This window comes from Pseudogymnoascus destructans (assembly GCF_001641265.1).
Source record: "Pseudogymnoascus destructans isolate 20631-21 unplaced genomic scaffold scaffold_8, whole genome shotgun sequence".
In the NCBI taxonomy this organism is placed as follows: Eukaryota; Fungi; Ascomycota; class Leotiomycetes; order Thelebolales; family Thelebolaceae; genus Pseudogymnoascus; species Pseudogymnoascus destructans.
This window is the reverse complement of record NW_020167527.1, coordinates 984387-999600: the sequence shown is the minus strand read 5'-3', so window position 1 is coordinate 999600 and position 15214 is coordinate 984387. Positions and strand designations below refer to the sequence as shown.

The following is a 15214-nucleotide window of genomic DNA, read 5'->3' as shown; positions in this document are numbered from 1 at the left end:
TGTCGCCTGGCCTGAATTAGAAGCTGCTCTTTACGACTGGCAGAGGCTTATTGAAGAGCGTGGCGGCATTACAACTACAGAAATCTTACAATCAAAGGCGAAGATTATCTGGAATCAGCTACCACAATACCGTGGACTACCTACGCCAGAATTTAGCTACGGATGGATCGTAAAGTTTCGACAACGGCATAATATATTATATCGAACTCTACATGGCGAAGCTGGATCTATTGGTGTCACTGCAGAAGAACAAATGAAGGCTATACAAACTATTGCGGGGGAATTTTTAGAGGACAATATTTACAACATGGATGAGACTGGGCTTTACTGGAGGATGAGCCCTTCAAAGGGCTTTACAACATTATCAACTCCAGGACAGAAGAAGGACAAAGCACGCATATCAGTAGCCATTTGTGTTAATGCTGCTGGAACAGATCGACTTCCTCTTTGGTTTATTGGAAAGGCTAAAAAGCCTCGAGCTTTACAACACGTTGATGTAGGGGCAATGGGTGGGGTTTGGAGGTGGAATAAGAAGGCTTGGATGAATCAATTTGTTATGGCAGATTGGCTAAATGCTTTCTATACTCATATTGGTACGTCACGTTCTATACTGCTTACAATGGATAACTTCTCAGCCTATATCGCTGCAGTGGAATCGACGCCTCCTCCTCCAAATATATGAATTATCTGGCTTCCTCCAAATGCGACCAGTCGATATCAACCTCTCGATCAAGGTATTATAGCCTCTTTAAAAAGCTATTATCGTCGGCAATGGCTCGAGTTCATGCTCGAATCTTTTAGCAACAACCTGGATCCAATCAAAACAATGACAATACACTTTGCAATTTGCTGGCTTATTCGATCATGGCATCATGACGTTACAAATACGACTATCTACAATTGCTTTCGAAAAAGCACAATTCTTTTACGCCCAATACAGCTTCCTATACACCCACTCCCTGTTCTAAACGACTTATATACTCGAGTACAACAAGCTGGTCATATATCAGACGCTATGTGTTACGACGGAACAAGAAGGCTGGCCAACTACAGGACAGGAAGGAGGGAGGTCGCATGAGACCGGCCCTGGTACCTGGAGGGGCAGCGGAGAATAGTAGTTCCGAAAGTATCACGTGACGGACTCGCAGGATGATGAGAAGAGTCCTAAGAGTCCAGGACTCCCAGGACTCGAGTGAGTTCCCAGGAGTCCACTAGGCACGTGACGGACTCGCAGGATGATGAGAAGAATCCTAAGAGTCCAGGACTCCGAGGACTCGAGTGAGTTCCCAAGAGTCCACTAGGCACGACGCCACTATATAAGTAGATAGTATTTCCTTAGATAGGAGCTTCGTGCTCAACTCAATACAGTATTTGTTATATACTAGTAACGTGTTACTTGAAGCCTTTGTGTCTGATCCCCTGCCTCCTCTGATAAGTAAACCTTTACGCAAGAGAACCTCTGTGTCTTCTATCATTTAGAAGTCAGCGTTACACTATGGACCTTTCTGTCATACTGACATTCGTTGCACTCAGTTTGCTATCAAACTCAAAAGCAAACTTGGAAATCTCCTCCTCAAACCTACAAGTCACTATACATATTTTGGCTTATCAGACCAACAACAAGAGCAATACTACTCAACGATTGCTACAACCATCTATGATTCATTACACGTCATTGCTCCTTAGTTACTGGGCCGATATTACCACATAGCATATCTCTACAACCCTCTATGATTCATTACATGACATCACTCATACTACCACATGACATATCTCTACCAACTAGAGGCCTAGGAGCATGAACGATAGCTCTAAAAGCTCCTACGAACCTCTATGATTCATTATATGTCATCGCTCTTTAGTTACCCACAAGATTGGTTAAGTTATGGCATAATTTGTCTGTGACATAATTTGTCTATGACATAATTTGTCTATAGGGGTACTCTGACCTTGGACCTCCTTTTACTTCCTATAGGCTACGAACCTAAGAGATGGTTCTATGGGATTCTCTTACATCGACTACAGTTACCAAGCCTGGTAAGTCATGGAAAGTCTTGGAAAATGAGAGAACTACATTCCTTTAGCATAAATAGGATTGCCCTTTCCTTAAGAAAGGGCAAGCAGACAATACAGTAAATTGACTATCACATACTTCTACGTCTTTTCCAAGCTTCCAAGCATTGATCTTGTTACTCCTTGTTTCTGAAAAGTCAGTGAGGTGTTAACCCCTGACTTACCCCTGAGTTCCCAGAGTCAACATTTGTTGCAACTTGTCTGAACCACTTCACTACATCACACACCTAATTGCTGCGTTGTGGAATAGTCTAAGCTACGACCCTTTGGCTCTGTTTTCTAAGACAGTGTGTTGTCTTAGTAAATTCATCCCTTCCTTGGGTGGCTAGATTCTCACATCTGGTGCACCCACCATTACACCTTCGAACTTTTTGAATCCAGCGGAGGAGGCAATACAAGAGGTGGAGGGAGGCTTAGATGAGGGCACAATTCTACAGTAGGCGATGGCTCCATATATACAGGTTTCCGATGCTCAAGATGATGATGATGAGGAGCCCCAGCATCCTGTGCTCACCACACAGAATGCTGTACAAGCCCTCCAAGTTCTGATTGAGTTCTCAGAATCTGAGAATAGTGGCATCACAGATCCAGCATCATTTTTGCGCTCTTTAGAGCGCGTGGAGAGGCAATTAGTGGCCAAACAGGCCAATAAGTTGGTTCAAGGCATGTTGGATGGATGGATGGTTTAGCTGAGGGCTTACTTCGGGTCTACTTCAGATCACTTTCTAACTTGATATTTCTATAAGTCAATATATTTATGCATGACCAATTACATCGACTTAACGAGATAATACTGTACCCTAAATGGACTGGCGTCCATTTTAGGCCCCTTAAACGGCCGTTGGTTGGTCAGATTCCCAACGGAACGGGTCTGTTGTAACCTGTTTTGGCTAGTTTTTTGGCTGCGGGCCGCGGATAGCGCTGCGCCCCTAGCAGCAAGAAAGTCAAGGAGAAAATGAGACAATTGAGCGTGAGGATCAACCAAATCTCACCATAATTACGTAGAATTAATTTTAAATTGAAGCCACAATGGAGATCTTTCATTTAGCGTGCCGTTCGTAATTTTGGGCGATGTGATTGTGATATAATAACTTGTTGAAGTTGAGTCGTTCCTCACGAAGTTTTTTTTGAGGATATATAGGCTTTAGAACATCTAAAATGGCTCCTTCAACAACTCGTCGTCATTCAAACAACAACACCAACAGCTCTAGAGGCTCTTGAACCCCTAGAAGAAGAGGGGGACATCAAGTTCATCTAAGTTTCGCTCCTCCGCCCACAGGAAATGATACAGCACCTCTAGTTCCCATCGATTTGGATCCAACAACTCGCAGAGCACCTTCAGAGCCTGCCGACCCCCCTGAGCCCGCTGAAAAGGCAGGTAAACGCTGGGCCTGGATCTTTCAGCATATGCCGAGTGAAAACATTGAAGAACGATACTATGATGACATTACAGGAAAGGAATTATGGTGCTGTGGTTACTGTATGAAGACCTACCATACAAACGGTGGCACAAGGTCTGCAGAGGATCATTTGGCTACCCATGGATTAAAGAAGGGAGACCCTCGAGGAACACCAGTCACCTCTAGCGACTCTACACGTCAACAAGCTCTAGCCGCTGGTTTCAAACGACAATTCGAGATGGGAGAAGAGCATCAGTTCAAGCGTAGGAATATGGGGACAACTGGTGGTGATTCCATCGATCCAGACCGACTAGAGCTTCTTTACACCAGATATGATAGTCATCCTCACCTCTTTTTAATGCTAACTATCTGCAGATTTATCTCCGTGTGCTCCCAACCTTTGCGACTCGTTGAACGACAAGAATTCCGTGATTTGCTCGAATATATCAACCCTGACACTATATGCTGGCTTCCTCGTGCTCACTCTACAATTAGCATATGGGTAGAACGACAAGTCAATGCTCACAAGAAGAGAGTTAAAAACAACGTCAAGAATGCGCGGTCAAAGATACACGTTTCCTGCGATATGTGGACATCAACAAATGGCCTCCCAATACTCGTTATAATCTTTCATTACGTCAGAGCGAATGGAAAGGTGAGAAGAACCATGGCAGGTATGAAAGAGGTCTATGGCAACAAAACAGGAGAGAATCTAGCTTTTGTAGTGATGGAGGTTATTAAGGATTGGGAGGTTCAGCACAATTTGGGATATTTTATGATGGATAACGCCTTTGACAATGATGTCGTGATAAAGCATGTCGCACTTGGTATGTTTACTGCTTTTCTCACAGCTTTTGCTAACAATTTTGGTGAGATCTCCGTGAATCATTCAGCATTCGATACAATCCAGGCACTCACAGATTACACTGTTCTGGCCACATTATCAACCTCTCTGTGAAATCCTTCCTATTTGTTACAGACGACGAAACGCTCGAGTCTGCAGAGGAGGAACAATTGACAAATCGATGGCTACAACAAACACTGGAACAGATAAGAGAATGGCGCCAAAAGGGACCTCTGGGGAAGCTTCATAATTTCGTCGTTTTCATCCAACGCAGCACCTTGCGGTTGCAGAGGTTTCTTGGGTTGTCAGGTAATCGTCACCTTCACAAGATAACTCAACGCGATGGAACTCTTGGTATGTTATGATTGAGGTTGCGCTATTAGTACAAGATGCTATTAAAGAGTATCACCTCTCTTATGGAGAGGCGGAAATTGATCGAGATCACTTGGATGCTGAAGATTGGAGGATTTTAGGTGAGATTAAGAGCTTTTTGGAGGTTATGAAATCATCCACGAAATCCTTGAAGGCTTTGGAGCTTCTCTCGATCGCATCTTACCTTCAATGGATTTTATACTCGCTCACTTCGAAAAGTCAAAAGACAAGTACAAAGATGACGTCAAGCTGTCTACAATGGTCAATTCGGGGTGGCAGAAGATGGACAAATATTACAGCAAAAGCGACGAATCTCCTGCCTACGCTGCAGCTCTCCTTCTCAACCCCGCGCGCAAATGGCACTATATCGAGCAATTTTGGAGGCCAACTTGGCAAGAAAAGGTGAAGAAGAGTATCAAGAAGTTGTGGGAGGAGGAATACAAGCCAGAATTGACTATTCCAACCTCTATTGCGCCTGCCACCACGTCTACTAACGAATTCGAGCTCTGGCTGAACTCTATTGATACGCCAATTGCAGTTGTAGACGAATTCGATTACTACTGTAAAGCAGAGCGTGTTTTGGGCTACCAGAGCGCTATTGAGTGGTGGCTTGAACCTGCAACAAAAGGCCTACGCGAATCTCTCCAAAATGGCTCTCGATATGCTCTCTCTTCCGGCAATGTCCTCAGATCCAGAACGCGCGTTTTCTGCGGCAAAAATCACTCTTTCGGATCGCCGGAATAAGCTGGGCATACGTATGATTGACTTTTTGGAGTGCTTGAAGTCGTGGACTGGCCTATTAGAGTGGGGATGGAAGTGAGAGATATGGCGGTTGCAAAGAATGCCATCTTAAAGGGGCCAGGAGTTGAGGAAGCCGCTAGAGACACTATAGAGGCATATTTGTAGGTAAGTTTGTCCGTTGGTTCTTAATGACATCGTTACGTTGGGCATACAGAAACTGACTACAGTTGGTTTACAGGTAGCAAAACGACAGTTAGTTCAAGAGCCTCAAAACGACGTCGTTGAAACGGCGTTCAACTATCGACTACACTGCTCTCGGTTACTGACTTCAACGGGGTCGGTAAAGGCTTTAAATGTGACACCAACTTTGCCATCCGCTGTTTTCAGATTCTGACCAAGCAGAGGAAGGAGGACATGAGAGTAGCATCCCACCGAGTACTTCGTCTCTTTTGCATTTGCCGCAATCCCATCGAACGGCGTTGTAGCGTAGTATGGGAGTAGCGTAGCTGAGCCACCACCACAGTAAGCTGCTATCTTCGTATTTGGACCTATAACAGCGACCTAAAGTCAAGTAAGCATTAGAAGCGGTCGCATGCGAGAAGATAGCAACCAAGGCGATGACTTACTGTCTTGGACTTATCCAATGGGAGTGCCTTATTGTCATTCTTGAGCAAAACAATGCTCTCTCCGCCAATCTTCCTCAGTAGTGCTGATGTCTCTGGGGTGTCTCTCGATCCCTCTGGGGCATTCCCAGGGACTCCAGTCTTTGCAACTCGGCTCACAAGCCTCAGAACTTCGCGAACTCTCGCATTCAGAGTCTGCTTTGAGATCTTATTGGCCATAAGAGCATGCGTCACTTACTGTGCTCGCCATCTCGACGGACCAGGCATTTCCAAATCTAAACCTGCGTTCATCGCCTCGCTTGTTGAGTATGTACCATACCATACCTATTCATATGTGATAGGTTTCAATGCAGCTACACGCGATATTCTTTGAATATCCAGGAAGAAGACTTACCAGTCGCTCATTATTAGTCCCTCCCATCCCCATTCCTTCCTAAGGATATGATCAAGGATGCAACGTGTGTTCCACCGAGCTTATTGTATGAGCTCATAAATGAACCAGGCTTCGAATCTCTAACAGCAATCTGGAAGGGAAGAAAATATCTCTCTCTCAATGCTCTCTCAGTAATTATTGAGTCACCCGCCATCCTTTGGTGCTCCTGGTCGTTGGCTATAAAATGCTTGATTGAAGCAACGACACCGGTCTCTTGGATTCCGTTAACTATCGCGGCAGCAGAGCTTCCTGCAAGCTCTGAGAATGACTCAAATCCCCTTCCTCCAAGTGGGCTTCTCTGCATATTCACCGCAGGTCCTAAAATCACATGTGCGCCTTTCGCAATGGTTTCCTTGCCCATAAGCGTACCGGCGACACAGTTCCCATTCGGACACGGTCTCTCCTACACTACCTTCCGCCTCTCCGAACTTGGTAACTGTGCAAGTGCTCGTTGAGAATACCGGTGACAGGGACGGCTCAGAGGTCGTGCAGGTGTACATCGCGCAGCGTGCTCCTTGTGTCAAGAAACCCCTGAAGGAACTCAAGGGGTTCACAAAGGAGAATATTGCGGCTGGGCAGTCGAAGGTCGTCAGAGTTACCATCGAGACGAAGTATGCTACTAGCTACTGGGACGAGGAGAGGGATACATGGGTCTCTGATGTTTTGGTGGGGACGACTAGTGCGGAGACGCCGATGAAGGCGAGCTTTGAGATTGAAGAGTCGAAATGGTGGCTGGGACTATAGAGGTAGTGCATATAGGTAGCTTTACGAACCATAGGTATTCAATATAACGTATTCATGACACTGCGGATAACAATCAGTGTTCATAATAACCGTGATTAAAATAAAGGCGCTCAATCACTCAGGGCTATATACGTCGTATTATCGCTAACTATAGTCACCTATTATTCAAGATCCCTGGCGCCACAAACCCCGCCAGCGTCTCCAAGATCTGCAATCGATCCATCACATCCCTCGACTCCCCCTTCCAAAACCCTAACATGGTCATCACCTTCGCCACGGCCTTTTCCCATCCCTCCGGCATCAGCGGTGCCAGGTCCGCACACCTCGCCGTCGCCAGAAGCACAAGCGCACTACGCGTGCATGACCGTAGCATAAGCCACGTCCCGTGGTGCCGGTGGTAGAACCCCTTCTCGTTGATCTCGACCCGCTGCACGCACACTTGTAGGCCCTTGCGCACGAAGGCCTCGGTGGAGCTACCTCGGGTGCGCCCGTGCACAGCATCAGCGACAAAGTGCCAGTACATCATCTCGTTGCAGTCAAGGAGGTGGCCATTCAGGATGAAGCGCAGGGCGGCATATTGCTTGTGCTCCGGGTTGGTGGTTTTGAGGGCGAGAGCTGCAGGGAGGGATTGGAGCCTAGCAAACGGGGGTGAGCGAGGGTTGCGGTGAGTAAAAGGGCGGAGTAGGGGACTTACCAGCCGTCTGCCTGGCCTTCGAAATCGAGGATTGCGTCTTCTATGTTGGAGTCTGAGTCGACGGAGGAGTCGTAGCGGTAGATATAGTTTAGTATGCGGTTACCTAGGCGGCGTAAGGCTATCTCAGCTAAATAGAAGAACCACATCGCTTCGCCTTGAGACTTTAATCCTTCCGGGGGTGATGGAAAAAGGGCGGGATATGTCAAGTCCCATACGCTATTCTCGGATACATTTAGCTCTAGTCGAAGCTCTCTGTTGCGGACTTCATTAGAACAAGTTTACTCTCGGCAGTTATAGTGGGAGGGCCTACAATTCAGACTTGAAGCATGTCCAGTAAATGCTTTGCTCCATTCTGGACTCTTCTTCAGTTCGAGCGTCCCGGATGGAGAGCTGTGGGGAGAAGGCTTGACAGCACGCCAGGGCCTGGACAAACATTTTCCATGCCTCAATTGGTCGTAAAGTTGCCATGAGATAGACGCCAGCCAGGAAAAAGCATTGTGCTTCTATGACGCCGCTACCACATAGCAGCATACCCATCCGGTTCTGAGCTGCAAAGAAGAAAGTCTCCGCCTGAAGGAACTCGGGTGACTGCCGAAAGCCCGAAGCCGTGATCTTGGGTAAATTCCCATACGGGTCTGCTATAGAACCAAGAGCGTAGATCAGAAGCTACTAATATAAGCCCACTTGCCTCACGTTAGGATTCGGCGATTTAATTACCAGTAAGCACGACTGTGCGTCCCATCCGAGTCCATTGAAGCTCGCTGCTCTCATATACTTCCGCACTTTAGCTTCCTCGAGAATAGGATTGAAAATGTGAACATTGTCTAAGAATTGCTGTAGCAACTGGCTAGCAGTATAGAGTCCGAAATCTGCGGGAATAGGTAAAGTCGGTGAAGCGGCATGGCTCTTGTCTGATCGGAGGAGAGATCTCAAATCCAGCCTCTCATCAAAGTTCTGGTCATCGAAGACAGGCCAAGTGAGAACAGTTTCTATGTTGATATAAGACGGCCGCCATTCCGTAGACCTCTCTAGTGACGGAGGAGCAGGGGTCTTGGGGATCGGCAGGGACAGGGAGGGGGAGGTCAGGCTGTCATTCTGGTCTTGAGAAACAGTCGTAGCATTTTTCCGGAGAAGCTCTTCCAAGTCATCCAGCCGCTGCAGGATGGTCAGACTGGCTGGATCAAACCTGCATCCAAGTCAAAATAGGCCCGCGCCAGACTCTTCTGTATGTACATACGTGGAGTGATCATTTTCCTGATAGATGCATTCTACCCCTAAGCCCGCGCATTTTCCGCATGCTGGTCGCGAATTATCACATTTAGTGCGACGCAGGCGACATGTCCGGCATGCCTGTATGGCACGTTTTCGCGGATACGCGGCCTCGGCCCTGGAGTGTTGGCGCTTCCGCGGCGGCTTAGTAGCTACAGCAGCGGGGGTAACAGGCTGATGAGAGTCTGGTTTAGGGCTTGACGAGGCAAGGGACAGGGTCGGCGTCTTGGGCTGGGTCTGGATCTGCGTGGTGACGGGGGATTCCTGGATATCGCTTGGGTGGACAATATACTCCATCTCCATAGTTTCGGTTTTCGATTCGACTAGAGCGAGCGCTGGGTGTCGCTATCCGTTACCCACAACGTATTGTCGAAGCTTTCCACTTGGTTGGTCGTGGTTGTCCTCAGACACGAGAGATGGCAAGCCTTAAATCAGCGGAGTTGGGGGCAGTTCTAGCGCCACACCCCGCCTTCTATCGGGGCAGCTTCCTATTTGGGCAAAGTGTATCACTGAAACTCTGAGCTGCACCCCCGCAAACACGGAGGAAAACCCATGTGCACCCTGTGTGATTCCTCGTTCGCAGAATCTCGGACTGTGACACCAAACCCACTTGTCCCACAGATAATGTAAAGTAAGGGACTCCCCGACTTCCGAGGAAACGACAGCCACCTATAGAGTAGAGTAGGGCCGAAAGCTACTCGAGTATGCGGGGTGTGGGGAATAAAGGGCGGCCCGCAATTGACAGATCAACGCACTTGGCAGCTCTGTTCTGCCCTCGTGGGCATCGTTTTTGCTGAAGCACGCATTGGATTTCTGCAGAGTATATAACCACAACGTGGGTCACTGATATTCCAGAACCAGATCAACAGACCGACGATCAATCTTCTCTCCTCTGCTGTCAGCCAAGACCTGAACAAGGCAACACGCCTCACAGAGCCTGTGCTACCGACAACATGGCCGCCGAAGAAATCAACGAGAAGTCTGCGGCGCAGGTCACCGAGGATAAGGCAGCCCCCGGCGACTGGAATCTTCGCCATGTGCTTCCCAAAGACCCCCGGCCGTGGTACAAGCAACGACATCTTCTGCTCCTCAACCTCGCCATGATAATTCCCGCCCTCTCGAGTACGACTAATGGTTACGATGGTTCTATGTTAAACGGTGAGTTACTGAGTTCCTCATGCCGCCCAAAGGTCCGAACAAGGACTATACATCCAGCGAGTGTTCATAACTACTATCATGTCAGCGAGCATTTGCAGCTGCCATGGTACTAGCTGGTGCTCACAGCGACTATCACGTTAGCGAGTTTTGCAGCCACTGCGATTGAAGCAGATGCGCTTAACCACTCTGAGCTACAATTATCATACTTTAACTAGAATGAATTCTCAGTTATGGACAGCCCCTACTTCGGACTTTTAGGCCGCACGAGTACTGTAAGTTATTACAGTTCTAATTATTTTCCTATAGGTTTACAATCAATGAACCAATGGCAGAGTTACTTCGGCTCTCCCAAAGGAACCCGACTAGGCTCACTCGCAAACGCTACCATCTTCGGTCAAATCCTCGCCTTCCCCATTGTGCCGTGGCTATGTGATCACACAGGAAGACGGTTCCCAATCTTTTTGGGCTCTGCACTTCTTGTCGTTGGGGCCATACTTCAAGCCGCAGCCCAGAACTACGGGATGTTCCTCGCCTCAAGAATGATCATTGGTTTCGGGGGTCTAATCGCCGTGGAACCGTCACCTTTGCTCATTAGCGAGCTGGCTTACCCAACGCACCGCCCAGTCCTAACGGCTTATTACAACAACCTCTGGTATTTAGGCGCGATAGTGGCCGCTTGGGTCACGTACGGTACATATTGGATGGGATCTAACAACTCATGGGCATGGCGAATTCCATCCCTACTTCAAGGATTCATGCCACTTATCCAAGTTCTCTTCGTTTACCTACTTCCTGAGTCCCCAAGATACCTAGTCCTAAAGGGCAAGCACGATGAAGCACACAAAGTCCTTGTGAAATACCACGCTAATGGGGACGAGGCCTCGCCCCTTGTGGAGTTTGAGATGAAAGAAATCACGCTGCAAATCGAAGAGTCAAAAAGGATATCTGGGACAGGCTACTTGGAATTCTTGGGGACTAAGGGCAACAGGCACCGCCTGTTCCTCATCATGTGAGTTAGGCCCCTACACCATATCCTACCGACAGGTCCTGTTTTCTGAACTCATACCTGATACCTGGAGATCTTCTTCTTTGAACTCGCACCGTGAGATCTTCTTCTTTGGACTTGTGCTAACAGGCCTTCTTCAATGAACAGCATTATTCCGACGTTTATGCAGATTTCGGGCAACGGACTTGTCAGCTATTACCTCCATTTGATTCTTGATAACATTGGATATACCTCGGCACCGGCTCAACTTCGAATTAACGGCGGCCTCATGGTGTACAACTTTGGCATCTCGATCATTCTCGCATCTTTTGTGGAGATCGCCGGACGGCGCCGTTTGTTCCTAATCTCCACTGTCGGTATGCTGGGGTCTTTCATTATCTGGACGGTGCTTTCAGCCATCAATGAGCAACGTGGCTTCGCAGACACTTCTCTCGGAAGCGCTGTCATCTCCATGATATTTATCTTCTACCTCTTCTACAACATGGGGATGAACGGCCCGCCCTGGCTGTACGTCTGTGAGATCCTCCCGACGAATCTCCGAGCGAAAGGTGTGAATTTGATGCAAGTGGCCGCAACCTGTGTGCTGATCTTCAACGGTTATGCTAACCCCGTGGCGATGGAAGCTATTTCCTGGAGGTATTACATCGTGTACATCTGTGTGCTTGCTGTAGAAGTAGTTCTCGTTTTTTTCTTCTTCCCGGAGACAAAGGGGAAGACATTGGAGGAAGTGGCTTTCATATTTGACGGCGAATCAGCATTTGGGGAAAATCACAGTAGGGATGTGATTGTTGGGAAGGACAAGGAAGCGGAAGTTTGATAGTTTGTGTGTGCTTAGTGGTACTCTCCTCAAGCTGCTTTCACTACCAATGCTTGCATATACTGTATACTGCATAACAAAGCTCAGATTCATCTCTGTTCTATGGTACAATTGAATTCGCGCATCTGCTCGTGAATTCCGACGTGGGACACAGGGTCCTTGCTGTGCTCAAAGCAAGAAGTTACTCATCCCTATCCAATTCATCATCTTCCGTGTAAGATCCAGAAGGAACTCCCTCATGTCCATCGTCATCATCATCGATGTCATCTTCATCAACGTCATTACATTCTCTGGAACTTCACCTAGAATATTAACGGGGTTTGGGATGTTGACGGGGTTTTCTCATTGGTATGGCTCCCTGTAGACAATAGGAAACAATGTGCCCATTCGTCCAAGAATGTCCTCGTTGTTTGTGTATGTGCAGGACCGCTGGAGCTGTACGCAAAGGCCACACAGCTTTGCCCATTGTTTATCGCAGGATCTTTCACGCAGTTGGTAATTATAGCACTCCCGTTACGTGTGTTAACTACGACTCTGAAGTTTCGCCTGCCCTATTTATTATTAGTATACTAAAACATATCTCTTGTATCGCGACTTAACACACCATTTTGTCGATATAGAAGCACATATCGCATGATCTTCTCCCATGAGCAAGGCCCAGGCACCATAGTTGGAGCTACAGTACTGTTGTAAGTCAACCTAGCGATCTCATCTGTGTCTGCAAATGTAAGAAATCAAATTGGCACACCTCTCTGACGGGGCTGCTCTGTCAAGTTGATCTTTTGGTTGAAATGATCAACTATCATTGTCTTGATAGTGGCATAGTTCGGGAGACGATACCAGTTCGGGACATCTTCTCTCTCGTAGTGTCTTGGGGCGTAGAAGAACGATTCTTCAATAAGGTGTGCTTCTGATATAGCTGTTGATGGTCCTGTAGGACTACCGATCGAGAATGGCAGGTTGTTTTTCTAGAGCCACATGCTTCTCCATGTTCCTGTGGTAGTTTTCCAAGTCGCGCGGAGACCTGTATATTATTAGTTATTTCATAGACTAAGTTCCTTTGCTACTTACCAAGACATGCTGTCTCTGCCCAGTTGTTAAATGGACCAATGTAAGGCAGCCTAACGAAAGGTGCTGGATGTGGGCGACCATTCTTCATGATCTGATATTCGATGTAGACATGGCAGCGAAGATAAAATCCATCTTGTTCCAAAACTCGGATCTTGACACGAAACTTGGTCCATAAATTCAGGAGACAAATGCACATATTTCCCGGGGTATCAGTGCGTTCCACGACTCATGACTCTGACCTATACACATCCATCACTCCAGGCATCTCATACTTTGTATATGCTGAGGTAGTTTGGGTCAATTCTCCGATTGGCGAGTTCCAGTTGCAGCCACGGACTTGGCGTGTGAATTTTGGCCAACCTGACAATGAAAAGACGTCGTTGGTAATAGTAGCCAAAGCTCGACCGAGGGTGAAACTTCCATGAAAATCCCTGATACTGCTCACAAGATTGATATCTGCAAATATCACAGAAGTCCATGATTGGAGAAGCATAACGAATGTGTTCTCAGCTAGCCGGAGTAAGAATCTCGTATGTGGGAATCTTGTATGTTGGCGACCACCAGTCTTGAGTTTGAAGAGCACAATTGTTTTCCAGCTCGTCGCACGCCTTGCAATCTAGTAGTGGTTCTTTGAGGACAAAATTAGGCTGTGTCCCTCAATAATCACTCTGTGTGATGTAGCCCTTTGTGTGATGTTCTTTGACATACCGACGTACCATCGGCAGAACCATCAATAGACCGATAAAGTTTGAGGTATATTCCTACGATGCCGTCCTTAAGTTGTGGCTGTTGAACTTGCCAAAGATCGCGGAAAGAGAATGATCCATCTTGTATAATTTCGTAGACTTTAGGGCTCATGTCTATAATATTATTAGTACTCGGTGTTCCACCCACTCGCTTCGCTCGTAGGTGGCGACAGCAAGTTGTGCGTGCGACAGCAAGATGTGCGTACACCGCTATTTTGATATATAGAAAAAATAATAGTATTCTTCATAACGTAGTATCTACAATGCCTCAAAATAACGATCCTACTATGATTGCTCGCCTTAATGAGGCCCAACAGTTCTTCTTAAAACAACCAAGTACATATACAATTGCTTGGGTTGCAAATAAATTCAATGTCAACCGTGAGACACTCCGACGTCGTATTACGAGTACTACGTCTCCTCAATTACCCCACGGAGGTAGCAATTGAGTCTTATCTCAATCGCAAGAGACTGCAGTCTGTCAATTCATATACGACCAACTTGAGCGCGGGGTCCCTGCCAACCGATCTATGATACTACGGGCAGTTGCAGACTTACGACCTAATCGTACGATACCATCACAACGGTGGCTACAACGCTTTCTAAAAGCACACCCCGAATTTCATACAATTCACACGAAGACGTTAAATACACATCGGAAGCAAGCACAAAAGAAAGAGGTGTTTGAGGAATTCTTTCTCACATATAACGCCCTTATTACAAAACATAACATTAAGCCATATAATTTATGGAATGTTGATGAGACAGGCTATATGATTGGGTGTTATAAGTCTACGGCTGTTATTGTACCAATCGGTGTAAAGCAGTGGACTGTTGATAATCCTGAGAATCGGCTCTCTGTTACTGTAATTGAGGCAGTAAATGCAAGTGGTGCTGCACTTGCAGAAGCTATCATTATCCCTGGCAAACTTCATATGGATTCATGGTACAATGATGACCTTGAGCCAAATGCTCTCATTATTGTAAATGAGAGCGGGTATTCAAACGACGACATTGCAATCCAATACCTTATGCATTTTATCCAACTATCTGCAGAGCATATGGCACCAGATGATACTCGCCTCTTATTACTTGACGGCCATGACTCTCATAAAACAGAGCGCTTTCTTACATTAGCAGAAGAGCATAACATTGTTATTTGCTGCCTTCCTGCTCATACAACACATCTATTACAACCTCTTGATGTAGCGGTTTTTAAGCAG

The 15214-nt window shown here is 46.9% G+C and overlaps 6 protein-coding genes across 6 annotated transcripts; 3 read left to right on the top strand and 3 right to left on the bottom strand.

Annotated features, from left to right (window-relative positions):
* Positions 1 to 4878: 4878 nt before the first annotated feature.
* On the top strand, positions 4879 to 5433 carry PLC1_5 (Phospholipase C; the record flags this gene model as incomplete). The annotated part of the gene is made up of 1 exon (XM_024467610.1): positions 4879 to 5433. One exon carries the CDS (start codon positions 4879 to 4881, stop codon positions 5431 to 5433), a length of 555 nt encoding a protein of 184 aa, XP_024324752.1.
* A 294-nt stretch (positions 5434 to 5727) lies between these two features.
* VC83_03971 (uncharacterized protein) lies at positions 5728 to 6272 on the bottom strand (the record flags this gene model as incomplete). The annotated part of the gene is made up of 2 exons (XM_024467609.1): positions 5728 to 5991; positions 6057 to 6272. 2 exons carry the CDS (start codon positions 6270 to 6272, stop codon positions 5728 to 5730), a joined length of 480 nt encoding a protein of 159 aa, XP_024324751.1.
* A 558-nt stretch (positions 6273 to 6830) lies between these two features.
* Positions 6831 to 7230, top strand: VC83_03970 (uncharacterized protein; the record flags this gene model as incomplete). Its single annotated transcript, XM_024467608.1, has 2 exons — positions 6831 to 6918; positions 6968 to 7230. The coding sequence occupies 2 exons, from the start codon at positions 6831 to 6833 to the stop codon at positions 7228 to 7230; spliced, it is 351 nt and encodes a 116-aa protein (XP_024324750.1).
* Positions 7231 to 7310: 80 nt separating this feature from the next.
* Positions 7311 to 9682, bottom strand: VC83_03969 (uncharacterized protein). Its single transcript, XM_024467607.1, has 5 exons — positions 9162 to 9682; positions 8642 to 9110; positions 8235 to 8590; positions 7925 to 8176; positions 7311 to 7865 (listed from the first exon to the last, which is right to left on the bottom strand). Exons 1-5 carry the CDS (start codon positions 9494 to 9496, stop codon positions 7385 to 7387), a joined length of 1893 nt encoding a protein of 630 aa, XP_024324958.1. The 5' UTR covers positions 9497 to 9682; the 3' UTR covers positions 7311 to 7384.
* A 97-nt stretch (positions 9683 to 9779) lies between these two features.
* On the top strand, positions 9780 to 12266 carry VC83_03968 (uncharacterized protein). The gene is made up of 3 exons (XM_024467606.1): positions 9780 to 10351; positions 10658 to 11360; positions 11505 to 12266. The coding sequence occupies exons 1-3, from the start codon at positions 10147 to 10149 to the stop codon at positions 12172 to 12174; spliced, it is 1578 nt and encodes a 525-aa protein (XP_024324959.1). The 5' UTR covers positions 9780 to 10146; the 3' UTR covers positions 12175 to 12266.
* An 876-nt stretch (positions 12267 to 13142) lies between these two features.
* On the bottom strand, positions 13143 to 13441 carry VC83_03967 (uncharacterized protein; the record flags this gene model as incomplete). Its single annotated transcript, XM_024467605.1, has 2 exons — positions 13143 to 13198; positions 13246 to 13441. 2 exons carry the CDS (start codon positions 13439 to 13441, stop codon positions 13143 to 13145), a joined length of 252 nt encoding a protein of 83 aa, XP_024324964.1.
* Between the last annotated feature and the right edge of the window lie 1773 nt (positions 13442 to 15214).

Excerpts from the sequence above, each read along its gene's own strand:
- VC83_03969 (XM_024467607.1), bottom strand. The coding sequence starts at position 9,496 with ATGGAGATGGAGTATATTGTCCACCCAAGCGATATCCAGGAATCCCCC. Across the intron at positions 8,591-8,641 it reads ACGCACAGTCGTGCTTACTG|CTTCTGATCTACGCTCTTGG; the intron begins GTAATTAAATCG and ends TTATATTAGTAG. Across the intron at positions 8,177-8,234 it reads ACATGCTTCAAGTCTGAATT|AGAGCTTCGACTAGAGCTAA; the intron begins GTAGGCCCTCCC and ends AGTCCGCAACAG.
- VC83_03968 (XM_024467606.1), top strand. The coding sequence starts at position 10,147 with ATGGCCGCCGAAGAAATCAACGAGAAGTCTGCGGCGCAGGTCACCGAG. Across the intron at positions 10,352-10,657 it reads CGATGGTTCTATGTTAAACG|GTTTACAATCAATGAACCAA; the intron begins GTGAGTTACTGA and ends ATTTTCCTATAG. Across the intron at positions 11,361-11,504 it reads CACCGCCTGTTCCTCATCAT|CATTATTCCGACGTTTATGC; the intron begins GTGAGTTAGGCC and ends TTCAATGAACAG.